This window comes from Ovis canadensis, chromosome 1 (genome assembly GCF_042477335.2).
Source record: "Ovis canadensis isolate MfBH-ARS-UI-01 breed Bighorn chromosome 1, ARS-UI_OviCan_v2, whole genome shotgun sequence".
Classification (NCBI taxonomy): domain Eukaryota; kingdom Metazoa; phylum Chordata; class Mammalia; order Artiodactyla; family Bovidae; genus Ovis; species Ovis canadensis.
The window spans coordinates 124850766-124864830 of record NC_091245.1 but is presented as its reverse complement, the minus strand read 5'-3'; the positions used below and the strand labels follow the sequence as shown (position 1 = coordinate 124864830).

The window sequence follows — 14065 nt, the reverse complement described above, 5'->3', positions numbered from 1 at the left end:
GTGAGTGGGTGTGGTGAGAGCTTTTTCTGTTCCTCGTGGCCAGTCTGCTAACACTGGGGCTTGAGATGGGCCCCGCCCGACAGTGTATCTGTCTGGACTTAGTTCCTCCACCAGAACAAAGGAGGTGAGAGGGCAAGAGTGCAGACCCTGCGGGGACCAGTTACTTTTACCCAGAGAGAAAGGTGGCCAGACCACATGCCTAACCCTTCCCAACCTGGGAGAGCCCAGGGTGGGGCGTGGAAGCTAGAGAGAAAGCCAGCCCCCCTCTCGTGAACATGTGACGGTTCCCAGCGATATGATCGTCTGCGTGCATGTGTCAAACGTGCAGAAACAGGCCCCTAAGAACTTGGGGCACATGACCTGTTCTTTGATCTGAGTCCCTCCGGTTAATTATACAGTTTAGATGCTTACTTAATAAATGCTATAGTCTTTCTTCTAGAGTGTACCAGAATCATAGTACTTGGCTCTCCAGTGATATGTATTCCAGTACATGAAAAGTCTTAACAAATAGATTGATGATAGTGTTGTTTAGTCGCTCTGTCCTCAATCCCTGGACGGCAGCCTGCCAGGCTCCTCTGTGCGTGGGTTTTTCCAGGCTGGAGTGGGTTGCCACTTCCTCCTCCAGGGGATCTTCCTGACCCACGGATCTAACCCACATCTGCAGGTCTCCTACACTGCAGGCAGGCTCTCTACCCTGAGCCGGGGCAGCCCTCATGATGGCAGTGTTTCTCAGTTATCCTATTGGAAAAAGCTAAAAGAGAAATGTATTTAAAAGTTTGTAAGCACCACTTTTATTTATATAAAAAATATGTAACAGAGGAAATATATATATATATAGAAGGTAAGAGCTAACAAAATCTTTTCCCTCTCTTCATGAAAATTTGACCTTTGGTTAACCTTCCAGCTCTCTGGAAACCTGATAAAGCTGGCCTATAAAACATGTTATTAGCATAGCGTATGGCAGAAAGACCTCTGGTAAAAAATCTGCCTGCCAATGTAGGAGACACAAGAGACACAGGTTCATTCCCTGGTTGGGAAGATCCCCTGGAGGAGGAAATAGCAACGCACTGCAGTAGTCTTGCCTGGAGAATCCCATGGACAGAGGAGCCTGGTAGGCTACAGTCCTACAGTCCCTGGCGGCGCAAAGAGTCAGACACGATTAAAGCAACTCAGCACTGCATAGGATATATATATATATTTATGCACGTACGTGTACACACATGTATCTACATAGACTAATGGATCTCGTTTGTAATTCTATTTCAGCTACCATTGGGCCTCCAGAAAACATCCGGGTGACCCCAGAAGAAGGCTCGCTTATCATCAGGCTTTCTGCTCCCTTTGATGTCCCTGCCTCCGAGGCCTATTTTGTGTATTATGTCTACTACTGGGAGAAGGCAGGAGACAAACAGGCAAGAGCATGTTCTTCTTTGTTTTGGATGTTCTTTTCTTTGGAGTTTCTGGATAGCAAACGAAAGGCCAAGGAGGGGATTTCCTGACAGTCCAGTGCTTGAGACTCTGAGCTCCCACTGCAGTTGGTGGGTTCAACCCATTGTCAGGGAACTAAGATCCCACAAGCTGCTCTGCTCAGCCAAAAGGAAAATCAAATGGCCAAGGACACCAGGGTATGCCAGTGCACCCTTAGAGGACAAGACCCATCTGCAGGGCCCTCTCTGCCTCGTATCACACAGTCCCTGCGGTCTGGGTCTGGATTCAGCCGGTGCCCAGGGAGTCTTTGCCACACTCCAGCGTTTGGGAAGGTTTCATGGGCCTGTTTCTACTCATGGGCCTATTTTCACTCCTGCAGTCTACAAGGTTAAGCTGTGTGACATCTCTGATCTGAATGGTTTTCAAAGAAGGCAATGCAAATAGGTGAAAAGTCTCAGTGAAGGTGAGAAGAGGGCGTGTACCAAGGAGAAGGGCCAGTAGGTTGGAGAAGGCTGGGCACATCCGGGAACTGAACATGCCCGGATCCATCAGAAATGCAGGCCTGGGACTCCCCAGTGGTCCAGTGGTTACGGATTCACCTTCCAATGCGAAGGACACAGGTTCAGTCCCTGGTTGGGGAGCTAAGATTCCCATATGCCTCGGGGCAACCAAGCCCATGCACCGCAGCAAAGACCCAGCACAGCCAGAATAAAATTAATTAATTAATTTAAAAAAGAGAAATGGGGCCACATGAGGGGCTCGGGCAGGGTAAGGTTGACAAAGGAGGCGTCAGAGCAAAGGGGCCTGGTCAGCCCTGGGTGTATCACAAGGAAAAACTGATGGCCTTTAGTCACCTCCAGTGTCTGATCATCCAAGCTGCATTTTTTTTCCTATTTTTTGGCCACACTGTGTGACAGCAGGGGGGCTAGGGGATGGGCCTTAGTTCCCCAGCCAGGGATCGAACCTGTGCCCCCTGCCGTGGAAGCCCAGAGTCATAACCGCTAGACTGCCAGAGAAGTCCCTTCAAGCTACATTTAATGATGTTTCACTATGTGTGTAAACCTCCTGAGTTCCTATATTCAACATTGCTCTAATTTTTATAAGAATTTTAAGAGCTGTATGTTTATCTGGAGCTTTCTTCGTGTCTGGCACTGGGCCGGGCACTTTGAATACATCCTTTTGTTCAGCCTTTCCGCCCCCGGTTTCACTGAGAGGGAGAGCGAGTGTGAGGGCTGCCCGAGGCGAGCGGAGGAGACGCCTGGCCCCGGGGCCCATGCTTTCAGTGCTGTGTCTCTCCCACGTTGCTGACATTTGCACTTGCTCTGTTTCTTTATGAAAGTGAAAGTCACTCAGTGTGTCCAACTCTTTGCGACCCCATGGACTAAACAGTCCATGGAATTCTCCAGGCCAGAATACTGGAGTGGGTAGCCTTTCCCTTCTCCAGGGGATCTTCCCAACCCAGGGATCAAACCCAGGTCTTCACTGCAGGCAGATTCCTTACCAGCTGAGCCACGAGGGAAGCCCTCTTTCTTTACGGTGAGTGTAAAAACACCGAGGAAGGCAAAACTCACTGAAGGGCAGACTCTCAGCAAGAAAGAAATAATCGTTTCCCCAAATCTGAGTTCAGAGGTCTGGTCAACTGGAACAGAGGAGGTCTGGAAGAATCCAGAAGGGATTCCCCTTTCAACCAGAGCATCTATGCTTTGGACTTCCATGAGCAAAAGATTCTGTGGCTTAAGTGACTCTGAAAGCCACTACTACAGTCTCATTCCAGCTGTGAGTCCAAATGTCAAGGACCCCAAACCCAACCCCTAGATTTGCCCCAACGATCCTCAGGGACTCAGCATCCAGTTGTACTTAAGGCTGTGACTTATTACAGAGAAAAGACACAGAACAGAGTCATCAAAGGGAATAGACACGGGGGGCAGAGTCTGAAGGAGTCCAGGCAGAAGCTTCCAGAAGTCTTCCCCTCATCCCCCCGACAACAAGCGTGACCGAGTATGTGAAATTGCATCTCCCGGAAAATCTCCTGGGAGACTCAGTGCCCAGGGCTCATACTGGGGGCTGGTCACACAGGCACCCTCGACCCAGCAGAGACACCAGAGCTCCTGACTCCCAGAGGGAGAGCAGGCGTTCAGCGTCAGAAGCATCATTTATACATTAAAACAGCCTTATCACTTAGGGATCGGTGGGACGCTCCTCAAAGCCAAGTTCCCAGATGCCAGCCTTGGGTCAGCCTTGCAAACAAGACCTTTCTAAGGACAGCAGTCTCAGAACGGTAGCTATTCTCTGTAGTCTGTGATTCTTTTGGAAAAGCCAACTGGCTGCTGAAATAAACTCAAAAAAGAATAGTGTTGGGACTCCCCTGGCGGTCTAGTGCTTAAGAATCTGCCTTCCAAGGCAGGGAACCTGGGCTCGATCCCAGGTCAGGGAACTAAGATCCCACATACTGAAGGGCAGCTAAGCCTGTGCGCCACAAGGAAAGATCCCACGTGCTGCAGCTGAGACCCAACACAGCCAAATAAATAGATTTTTTTTTTTTTCAGAAAAGCATATTGTCCTTAAATTTACCTTTTTAAAAATAATTATTTCTTATTTTAAAAAAAATTTTTGGCTGTGCCACACAGCTTGCAGGAACTTAGTTCCTCAACCATGGATTGAACCCAGGCCGTGACAGTGAAAGCACCAAGTCCTAAACCACTGGACTTCCACAGAATTCCCTGAAATTGCCTTATGTGGTGTCATGAGTAAAAATCGTTTCTTTTCTGCCCTGGCAGTCATCATTGTTAAACAGGAGACTAGAAAGTTATGAATCATCTATAATCCTATTGTTCAAATATAGTATGACCATTTGTATTTTTAAAAATGAGATCATATCCGATATACTGTTGAATGATCTGCCTTTTTTTTCAGTCAACATATATAATAAGGCACTTCATCTCCACATTCTGAAGCATGTGTTACCTGCCACCATTTCAAATGGTTGTAGCGTATTCTGTGTGTGAGTGTGTGTGTGCGTGCACGCTCCGTCGTGTCTGACTCTTTGTGACTGCATGGACTGTAGCCTGGCAGGCTCCTCTGTCCATGGGATTTCCCAGGACAGGATACTAGAATGGGTTTCCTCCTCCGGGGATCTTCCTGACCCAGGGATCGAACCTGCGTCTCCTGTGTCTCCTGTGTTCCTTACCGCTAGCACCACCAGGGAAGCCTCGTGTTTTCTGCTGTGTCTCCCAATACGAAAGCAGTCCTTTAGGAGGAATCCCGTACTGCCATAGTGTGTGGTGTCTTTCTCTCATTTCCCTGTAGAATAGTGACAGTTTGTCCGGAATGAGAGAGGGGCCATCGACCAAATATATGGAGGCGACAAACTGGAGGGAGGTCACAGCAGGGGTGGAGACAGGGGACACGACCCTCTAAGAATTTGGGACCCAGCTCTTCCCTGATGACATAAACCTCTAAGACCATGTACACCAGAACTGTAAAGGGAATCAGCACGGTAAAGCGAGAACCAGAAGCAGATCCGGAACCCAAGCACCATCATTTCCTAGAATGCCCTTTTCCCCTCTGTTCATCGACTGACTGGAAGCTGTAGACGAGACTAACCATGAAATATACAATGTTCATTTCAAAGGAGAAAATTTCGTCCTGGAAACTGGCATTTGCTAAACTCGAGCTCTGGACGCTCCATTGCTGCAATGGGGCTTCAGATCTCACGGCCAGAAATACAGCTCTAATGCCATCAGCAGTTTCTCAGCACTCCTCCCTAGCTTTCACAAGCTAAATTTGTCGGCTGTAAGCATTATATGTGTAAAATTGGTATTCTGTCTCTTTAAAGCCAGAATTGCCTTATTCTTTGGTTATTGTGTTCAATGTGAATCTGGGGAAACACTGAAGAAGATGGAAGGCCTTGATCACACCCGTGTGGGTAATTTTCATGTGCAGTTGTTGATGCTTGTTCCGCAGGTGACAGACCCTTTCGAGAGTAACTTCATCACATTGAACGATTTAAAACCCTTAAGAGTATACTGTTTTCAAGTCCAGGCAAAACTGATTTTGACCAAAGAAAACATCTCTCGACCTGGACATTTAAGCAACATATCATGCTCCAAAACAGCAGCAGATGGTAACGTATGCTTTCCTAAGTGCTTTCTTTCTGAGCTGGGAACAGAACACTCCTAAAATAGTGCAGTCAGGGATTGCTTATTCAGTGAAGGGTAGTGATGAGTGTAGGGAGATCCAGAGAGGACGGGCTAAGACAGCAATTCACAGTAGATACAACAAGGCTGTGCTGGAATCTCCAGAACAAGAACTGCCAGACGGGTAACACCTGCTTTGTTTTAGGATTGCCTGTGTTGTTCAGTTGCTCAGTCGTGCCCGGCTCTTTGCAACCCCGTGCACTGCAGCATGCCAGGCTTCCCTGTCCTTCACTATCTCCCAGAGTTTTCTCACACTCATGTCCATTGAGTCGGTGATGCCATCCAACCATCTCATCCTCTGTTTCCCCCTTCTTCTCCTGCCCTGTCTTTCCCAGCATCAGGGTCTTTTCCAGAGAGTTAGCTCTTAATATCAGGGCCAAAATATTGGAGCTTCAGCCTCAGCATCAGTCCTTCCAATGAATATTCAGGACTGATTTCCTTTGGGATGGACTGGCTTGATCTCCTTGCTGTCCAAGGGACTCTCAAGAGTTCAATAAAGCATGTAGGGTGGGGTGGAAGAGAGGCAGTATCCATTCATTTTCCTGGGACATCAAGTGTATTTATGCAGTGGTGGGTGAGAAATTACCTGATGTTTGTAACATGTGGGGGTCATCTTGTCCATTTTTTGGTTGTCTCTCTAGCCTCTGTCAAGCTTCAGCAAGACATCCTCGCCGCCGCGACAACCTTTTTGGTGCTGTCAGTGGTGGTGGGGTCCTGTCTCTTCCTGGTTCTGAAATACAGAGGCCTGGTTAAACACTGGTTCCACTCCCCGCCAAGCATTCCATCACAGATAGAAGAGGTATGTGTGTGCACACCCACAGGGGTGACTGGTCAGTCTTTCTTGCCCCCCATTAACACCTAAGAGTAGGACACTGGCCAAAGCCAGACACAGAGGTTGGAGTTAAAAGTGGTACTTGGTTATTTGTACACTCATCTTCATAGGAGCATTATTCTGCTGAATAATAGCCGAAAGGTAGAAACACCCTGAATGTCTATTGACAGATGAGTGAATAAATAAAATGTGGTGGGAATTCCCTGGCGGTCCTGTGGTTGGGACTTACGCACTTTCACTGTTGTGGCCCTGGGGTTCAGTCCCTGGTCGGGGAACTAAGATTCCTGCAAGCCTCATGATTCACCACTCCCCCCCCAAAAAAAAGATCTGCTATATACATATGAATGGAATGTTAACCTTAAAAAAGAAGGGAATTCTGAGACATGCTGTGATAGGGATGAACCTTGAGGACATTACAATCAGGGAAATAAACGGGTTACAAAATGACAAATACTACATGATTGTACATATTCGAGCACTTAAGAGGGCTCACATTCGCAGAACCAGAATGTAGAATAGAGGTTGCCCAGGTCTGGAGGGAGGGAGGAAATGGGGAGTTCATATTTAACGGGGACAGTTTCAATTTTACTGTGAATAAAATGAAAAAAGTCCTAGAGACAGATGGTGGTCATGGTTGCCCAGCGATCCAAATAGACTTCACACCACTGAGCTGCTCGCTTAAAAAGCGGTCAGGACGGTGAATTTTATGGCATGTGTTTGTTGTTTATTCGCTCAGTCGTGTCCGACTCTTTGCAACCCCACGGACTAGCTCGCCAGGTTCCTCTGTCCATGGGATTCTCCAGGCAAGAATACTGGAGAGGGTTGCCATTTCTTCCTCCAGGGCATCTTCCCCATTGGCAGGTGGATTCTTTACACTGAGCCACAAGGGAAGCCCCTATGTTATATGTACTTTTCCACAATAAAAAAAAAATTTTTTTTTTAATGGCATGAGGTTGGCCAAAAGATGGTCTAGTCTGGCCCATTCAGGAGACTGGCCGTGGTAGGTCCCACTGGAGACAACACATCAATCCCAGGCTTTTGGAGACTGTCCCCAGGGAGCCTGGCTGGAGCTCATGGACCAGTGGAGGCTGCAATCAAGAGCATGAGCTTTGGGTCAGACAGTGTGCAGGAGGATTCTAGAGTAAACACACCGAGAGCCATGAGCTCAAAGCCTTGCATGCCTAGCGCACAGGCCATGTTACTTTAAAGAATTTAAGAAAGAAAAGTGGAATGGGTGGGCCTTGTTCAGTTGCTAAGTCATGTCCAACCCCATGAACCACAGCACACCAGGCTTCCCTGTCCTTCACCATCTCCCGGAGTTTGCTCAAACTCATGTCCATTGAGTCGGTGATGCCATCCAACCAGCTTATCCTCTTACCCTCAGTCTTTCCCAGCATCAGGGGCTTTTCCAACAAGTCGACTCTTTGCATCAGGTGGTCAAAGTATTGGAGCTTCAGCTTCAGCACCAGTCCTTCCAACTTCCAATGTATATTCAGGGTTGATTTCCTTTAGGATTGCCTGGTTTGATCTCCTTGCTGTCCAGGGGATTCTCAAAAGTTTTATCCAGCACTCCAGTTTGAAAGCATCAATTCTTTGGTGCTCAGCCTTCTTCATAGTCCAGCGGGTCTTACAGAAAGTCTTGTTTTCCTGCCCAGCCACACCGCAGCCCCCCTCCCCAAGGCACAGTGAGGCAGCCAGGTCCTCTGAGGACGTTGGGACGTTCTTGGGATCAGAAGCTAGCTGACAGAAGAATACTTGAAACTGTTTGCCTCTGGAGGTTTATCATTCTTCAGGAAAATCAGAATAAAAGTACTAGAAACAGAGTCTCATGTTGTTATATCTCGTCTATATAGACAAAGTCTAGAAAGAGCTGCAGTCACTTGTTTTCCTTTATATGTCATGAGCTGTTTAAGGGATACAGACATTATGAGAAATACATGTTGAACTCCCTACTGGGACCTGCATACAGATGCTGTAGGATTCTGCTTTTTGAAGACTCTAAGTAGAATAATAGTCAAACTCATAGAAAAGCAGAGAGTGACACAGTGGCTACCAGGGGTGAGGGGAGAGGGGAGCAGGGCGTTGCTTTCAAACGGTAGGAAGTTTCAGTTATGCAAGATGAATAAGTTCTGGTTTCTGCTGTACAAGATTGTGCTATAATTAGTACTGTGTTGTGCCCTTAAACAGGCTTCCCGGGTGGCGTGGTGGTAAAGATTCCACCTACCCATGCTGGAGGCACAGGAGACTCGGGTTCCATCCCTGGGTCGGGAGGGTCCCCTGGAGAAGGGAATGGCAACCCACTCCAGTATTCTTGCCTGGGAAATCCCACGAACAGAGGAGCCTGGCGGGCTACAGCCCATAGGGTTGCAAAGTGCTGGACACGGCTGAGTGACCGAGCATGCACGTGCACTTCAAGATGTGTTTAGAGAGTAGAACTCAAGTTAGGTGTTCCTACCACAAAACTGCAATAACGGCAAAAACAACAGCAACCAATTTTCCTGGTTAATACTGTCACACCAGAACAGCTGTCAGCTCGGAGTTTTACTTGCATTAATGATCTCCGTCTCGGGACTTCCCTGGTGTCCAGTGGTTAAGACTCTGTACTTCCACTGCAGAGAGCGCAGGTTCAGTGCCTGATCAGGGAACTGAGATCCCGCATGCCGTGTGATGAAGCCAAAAAACTAAGAAACAAAACAAAAAAAAAAACAAAAAACCGTCTCTCAGTAGAACTAGCAGCAGGGCCCCAGTAAGTGAATTTACTGCTACTTGTTTCTTTGGGGCTTGAACCTAAAACACAGAGTCTTTCGATTTGCTTTCCTGGGAAAGTGTGAAAAGTCTATATCAAAGGTCACTGAAGTTACATGAGAAAATGACTCATGTTTCGCTTGTATTTTGGGGGTTTCACAAGTGCACGTGACACGCTGCTGCTCCTCTGCTCGCCAGCCAGCGCTAAGCTGGCTGCATTCCGTTTGTGAGGTTCCGCAAGCACACGTGACCCGCCGCTGTCCCTCCTCTTGCCAGCCAGAGCTAAGCTGACTGGATTTCAGTATCTTTCAGCATTTCCAAGAGCCACGCAGTAGGTTCTTGGTAACTTGGTTGTGGTGGTGGTCGTTCAGTTGCTCATTCGTGTCCGACTTCCCTGCGACCCCCATGGACTGTAGCCTGCCAGGCTCCTCTGTCCATGGGATTTCCCAGGCAAGAATACCAGAGTGGGATGCCATGCCCTCCTGCAGGGAGTCTTCCTGACCCAGGGATCGAACCTGCGTCTCCTGCTTTGGCAGGCGGATTCTTTACCGCTGAGCCACCTGGAAAGCCCTTGGTAATTGATGTCTAAGCCCAAAGCAGAGGCAGGAGAGACACGGCACGTTAAGGGTGCAGATCAGCATTTCGCATCAAGGACCTGCACTTTCTCATTCACCCATGGCTGTCCGCTGCAGATCCTCCACACCCACGTGTATGTTATATAAAGCAGAAACACCTAGTGGGTTGGGGTAGCTGAGAAAAAAATGCCCGTGAACTTTCCCTCTTCACCCTCACCTTGTAGGTGACCAGGAGGCTTCATTTCCTCCTTTCCTTAAAAGTTAGAATTCCAGAGACATTCCAGGTGAATAGCCCACAAGCCCTCATCCAGCCAGTGCAGCAAGTCATTTCCTGAGTTACACACCTTACACACTTTCAGAGTATCCCCTTGGTTGGCCCTTGGATTCGTGTGAAAGCTATTGACAGGAAGGGCGGGGAGGGGTTTTCAGGATTTCTGAAGCTGTTTCGTTGGAGGATAGAAGTGGAAGTTACACCAAAATGATACAGGATTATGCCAACTCGAACTAAAATCAAAATGTCTGATATCGGGAACTTGCAGACTAATTATGGTGATGGTTTTCAATTTTTCAAGTATTTAAAGGACCCGGCTCAGCCCATCTTAGACGCCCTGGACAAGGACAGCTCACCAAAGGAAGACACCTGGGACTCCGTGTCAGTTGTGACGTTTCCAGAGAATGAGCAAGAAGGGACTCCCCAAAGCTCTTGGAACCAAAACGCTGATCCAAGCCACCAGCCCACGGAAGGAGTTCTCTGACCCAAGGAAGCTGCGACAAGTCTGTCAGGACTGGATAGAGCCACTTGCTCCTTAGTCTCGTCACAAAAAGACCCTGGGGTGCCTGGGAAGAAGTTAGTTGTGAGAGAGACAAACATTTTTTTTTAACTAGTGAAAGTCGCTCAGTCGTGTCCAACTCTTTGCGACCCCAGGGACTATATAGGCCATGGAATTCTCTAGGCCAGAGTCCTGGAGTGGGTAGCCTTGCCCTTCTCCAGAGAATCTTTCCAACCCAGGGCTCGAACCAGGGTCTCCCGCATTGCATGCAGATTCTTTACCAGCGGAACCACAAGGCCTAAATCCTGTAAGTTTCTAGACTGATTCTGCAACCAAAAAAAAAAAAAGTTTTTGCTTAAACACTAAAAAGGCATGTAATTATTTGTTAGCAAACAGGCTGTGATATTTTGGACATTGTTGCCTGGGCTGGGTGGTCAGGAGACGGGGTCTTCTCCTTGGCTCTGGCAAGGACCTCGAGCCCTTTGCACAGGTCACGGAACCTGTCCCAGCCTCTCCCATCAAAGGACACTGAGTGGTCCTTAATGCCCAGTCTCCTGGCTTAAAATGTAATTAATCCTATAAACAGTTTTCTAGTAATTTAAGGGACTTTCTTTTTTTCCAAACTAGAAATAAAAGACTGTTTCACTAACTTTTTATCAGCCTGGTGACCCAGTGGCTAATTCTCCATGCTTCCGGTGCTGGAGATGGCGGGTTTGACCCCTGGTCGGGGAACTACGATCCTACATTGTTGCACAGTGAGGCCAAAAACTGTAAATAAATGGACACTTGAAAGTCTGTGTGAAGGTTTCCTCTCCACCTCCTTTATTTTAGCCTCTTTTCTGCAGTTTCAGCTTTTTGCTATGACGCTGTCTCTGACCCCCAGCAGACTCACCCAGAGGTCATGCAGCAAGACCTTCTGACTTGTGTCACTGGACTGCTTGAAAAGTTAGGCAGGGGGGTTCGCAGAAGCTGCATCAGCCCTGCATTCGTACGTGATGTGTTGCATACGTCGAGCAAGGCGTGTAAAGGGAAGGAGCTCATGGCCAACAATGTATCCGCTGGGCTGCTGGTCTTCTCATTGGGCAAGTACCAATGGGCTAAAAATCCATTTATCTGATTCCTGAGGTTTAGGAAATGGATGCATCACTTCACACCTCCCCTCCAACACACATAGAAAGTGACATGTTGCCGTAAGTTCTGCTTCAGAAAGAAGCCCCCACGGGCAGCCTAACCTTGACAACGGGAAGTAGAGACGCAGTAGGTCCATGAAGTACCTAGGACTGGTGGATGGAACCACCTGCTGTCTCAGGTGGGCCCTGTACCTCTGGCGAGGAATTGGCCCTTGGGCTGCCTTTCTAACCAATCATGACCCCTGCCATCCAGGATGACAAGAGAGGAAAGGACACCCCACCCCCACCCCAGGGGAGTCCCCTTATGAGATGTCTACTTTATCAATCAGGTTCGCCTTGAGTTGGGACAGGGTTGGAGAAAGAGTTGTCATTCAGTTGCTCAGTCATGTCTGACTCTTTGCAACCCCATGTACTGCAGCACGCCGGGCTTCCCTGTCCATCACCATCTCCGGGAGTTGGTAGAGGACAGTTGTAAAGACTGCCCTCAAACCATTTAGGAAACTGAGGATGTGAGCGCTTCCTCTGCTGGGCCGTACGATGCAGCTTGTTGAGGTGGGGAGAATGTGTGTACAGCAGGAAGAAAACCAGCTAAGAGTGAGTCCAGCAGGAAGGGGGGACAGATGCGCTGTTAGGAGTAAGCTCTCTGTGCCACCCTCCATAAAAGGAGGTGCCAGCTAGTCAGGGGCAGGCAGGCTGGTCATGGGGACCAGATTCTGATGAGGCTGCATTGGGTTCAGGGCGGAGACAGTCCAATGTCCTGGGGCAGACTGGGTGGGCTTCAGGACCGGAAAGGCCCCTCTTAGTTGAAGACGGCAGCTTCAGTGAGTGACAGAGTTCAAGTGCAGGGCTGGTGCTCTGACCTGGTGCCTCTCAGGGGCCAGGCTTGCGTAGGGAAGGGGCCACACTGACACCCAACTGGGTTCACTGAGGGCCTCTCAGGGCCTCCCCGTCCTTCAGTAAGCATGGGGCTGGCCCATTATGCAGAAGGAGAGGACAGAAATTATTTAAGACACTCCTTCTCTGGCAGCTCAGACAGTAAAGAATCTGCCTGCAGTGCAGGAGACCCAGGGTTCGATCCCTGGGTCGGGAAGATCCCCTGGAGGAGGGCATGGCAACCCACTCCAGTATTCTTGCCTGGAGAATCCCATGGACACAGGAGCCTGATGGACTACAGTCCATGGGGTCACAAAGGTCAGAAACAACTGAGCAACTGAGCACGCATGCACACATGTCCATAGTGAAAGTGCAAGTCGCTCAGTTGTGGCAGACTCTTTGCAACCCTGTGGACTATATAGTCCGTGGAATCCGTAGCCTTTCCCTTCTCCAGGGGATCTTCCCAGCCCAGGTAGTGAACCCAGGTCTCCTGCATGGCAGGCAGAGTCTTTACCAGCTGTGCCACCAGGGAAGCCCATAACTAAACTGTTATTGAGACCCAGTGACTCTCATTCAATTTATGTATAGTCTGTGGCTCCTTTTGTGCTGCAAGGTGGAACTGAATTGTTGCAAGAGCTTGTTTTCCTGCGAAGCCTAAAATATTCACCACCTGAACCATTACAGAAAGAGTCTGATGACCTCTGATCTGTACAATGAAGTGTACATTGTATAGGAGTAAAGAGACTTACTCCCATTATTTAGGTTTATACAGTTACAGGTCCCTACAAGACCCCACCCCATTTGCTGCTGAGACTGTGTGAATCAAAGGTCATGTGTTACATGGGAGGAGGGGTATTTGATGCTTGCATGTTATTCTACAAAGTACGTTATGAAATATGTACTAGGAAAGGCTGGAGGTCATTTAGGTGTAGGAAAACCAATGGAGAAACATAGGCCCTAGATCAATGCTAGGCCACCCAGAGATGATGGGAGGGTTGGATCAAGGCCACTGCTAACTCACACATGACTACTATGTGCATCAGATAAAGAACCCGTCCTTCAAGACCCTTTGTTTTGTGCCGTTTTAAGTCAACATACGATGTCCTGGACCTTCATTGTGAATAGCGCCCCCTGGTGGTCCCACAGTGCTCGGCATGCAGATTGCAGACGTGATTGTGGGGTAGGGGGATGTGGAGGGGGGTAGGGGGATGTGGAGAGGGGTAGGGGGATGTGGAGGGGGGTACGGGGATGTGGAGGGGGTAGGGGGATGTGGAGGGGGGGTTGGGGTGAGGGGGTTCACCTCGGGGCCATGGGAGAGGAAGCAGCCCCTCTTGATCTGGGTGATACTAAGGCCAGCAGGATGAGGAGCTGATGGGCATGAGGATGCAGAGGGGAGAACCCCAGGCAGGACATGGGGGTGAGGGACGGGCAGAGAAGGGAGACTTTGTCCGCATCTGTAGGTCACCCGCTGATGTTTGTTCACTCACTGCAAAACCACAGCTGCCCTCTCACTCAG

At 48.9% G+C, this 14065-nt stretch overlaps 1 protein-coding gene across 4 annotated transcripts in view; it reads left to right on the top strand.

Moving 5' to 3' along the window:
• Positions 1 to 11341, top strand: part of IFNGR2 (interferon gamma receptor 2) — a 33694-nt gene extending 22353 nt beyond the window's left edge. The window contains exons 4-7 of one of the 4 annotated variants that reach the window (XM_069549154.1): positions 1267 to 1412; positions 5392 to 5551; positions 6266 to 6423; positions 10349 to 11341. In XM_069549154.1, coding sequence (XP_069405255.1) covers positions 1267 to 1412; positions 5392 to 5551; positions 6266 to 6423; positions 10349 to 10531 — 647 coding nt within the window. In that variant the 3' untranslated portion in view covers positions 10532 to 11341. Of the gene's footprint in view, positions 1 to 1266; positions 1413 to 5370; positions 5552 to 6265; positions 6424 to 8111; positions 9164 to 10348 lie in introns of those variants that run through there. The other 3 variants (XM_069549139.1, XM_069549162.1, XM_069549148.1) reach the window with 3 other exon arrangements.
• The last annotated feature ends 2724 nt before the right edge of the window (positions 11342 to 14065 follow it).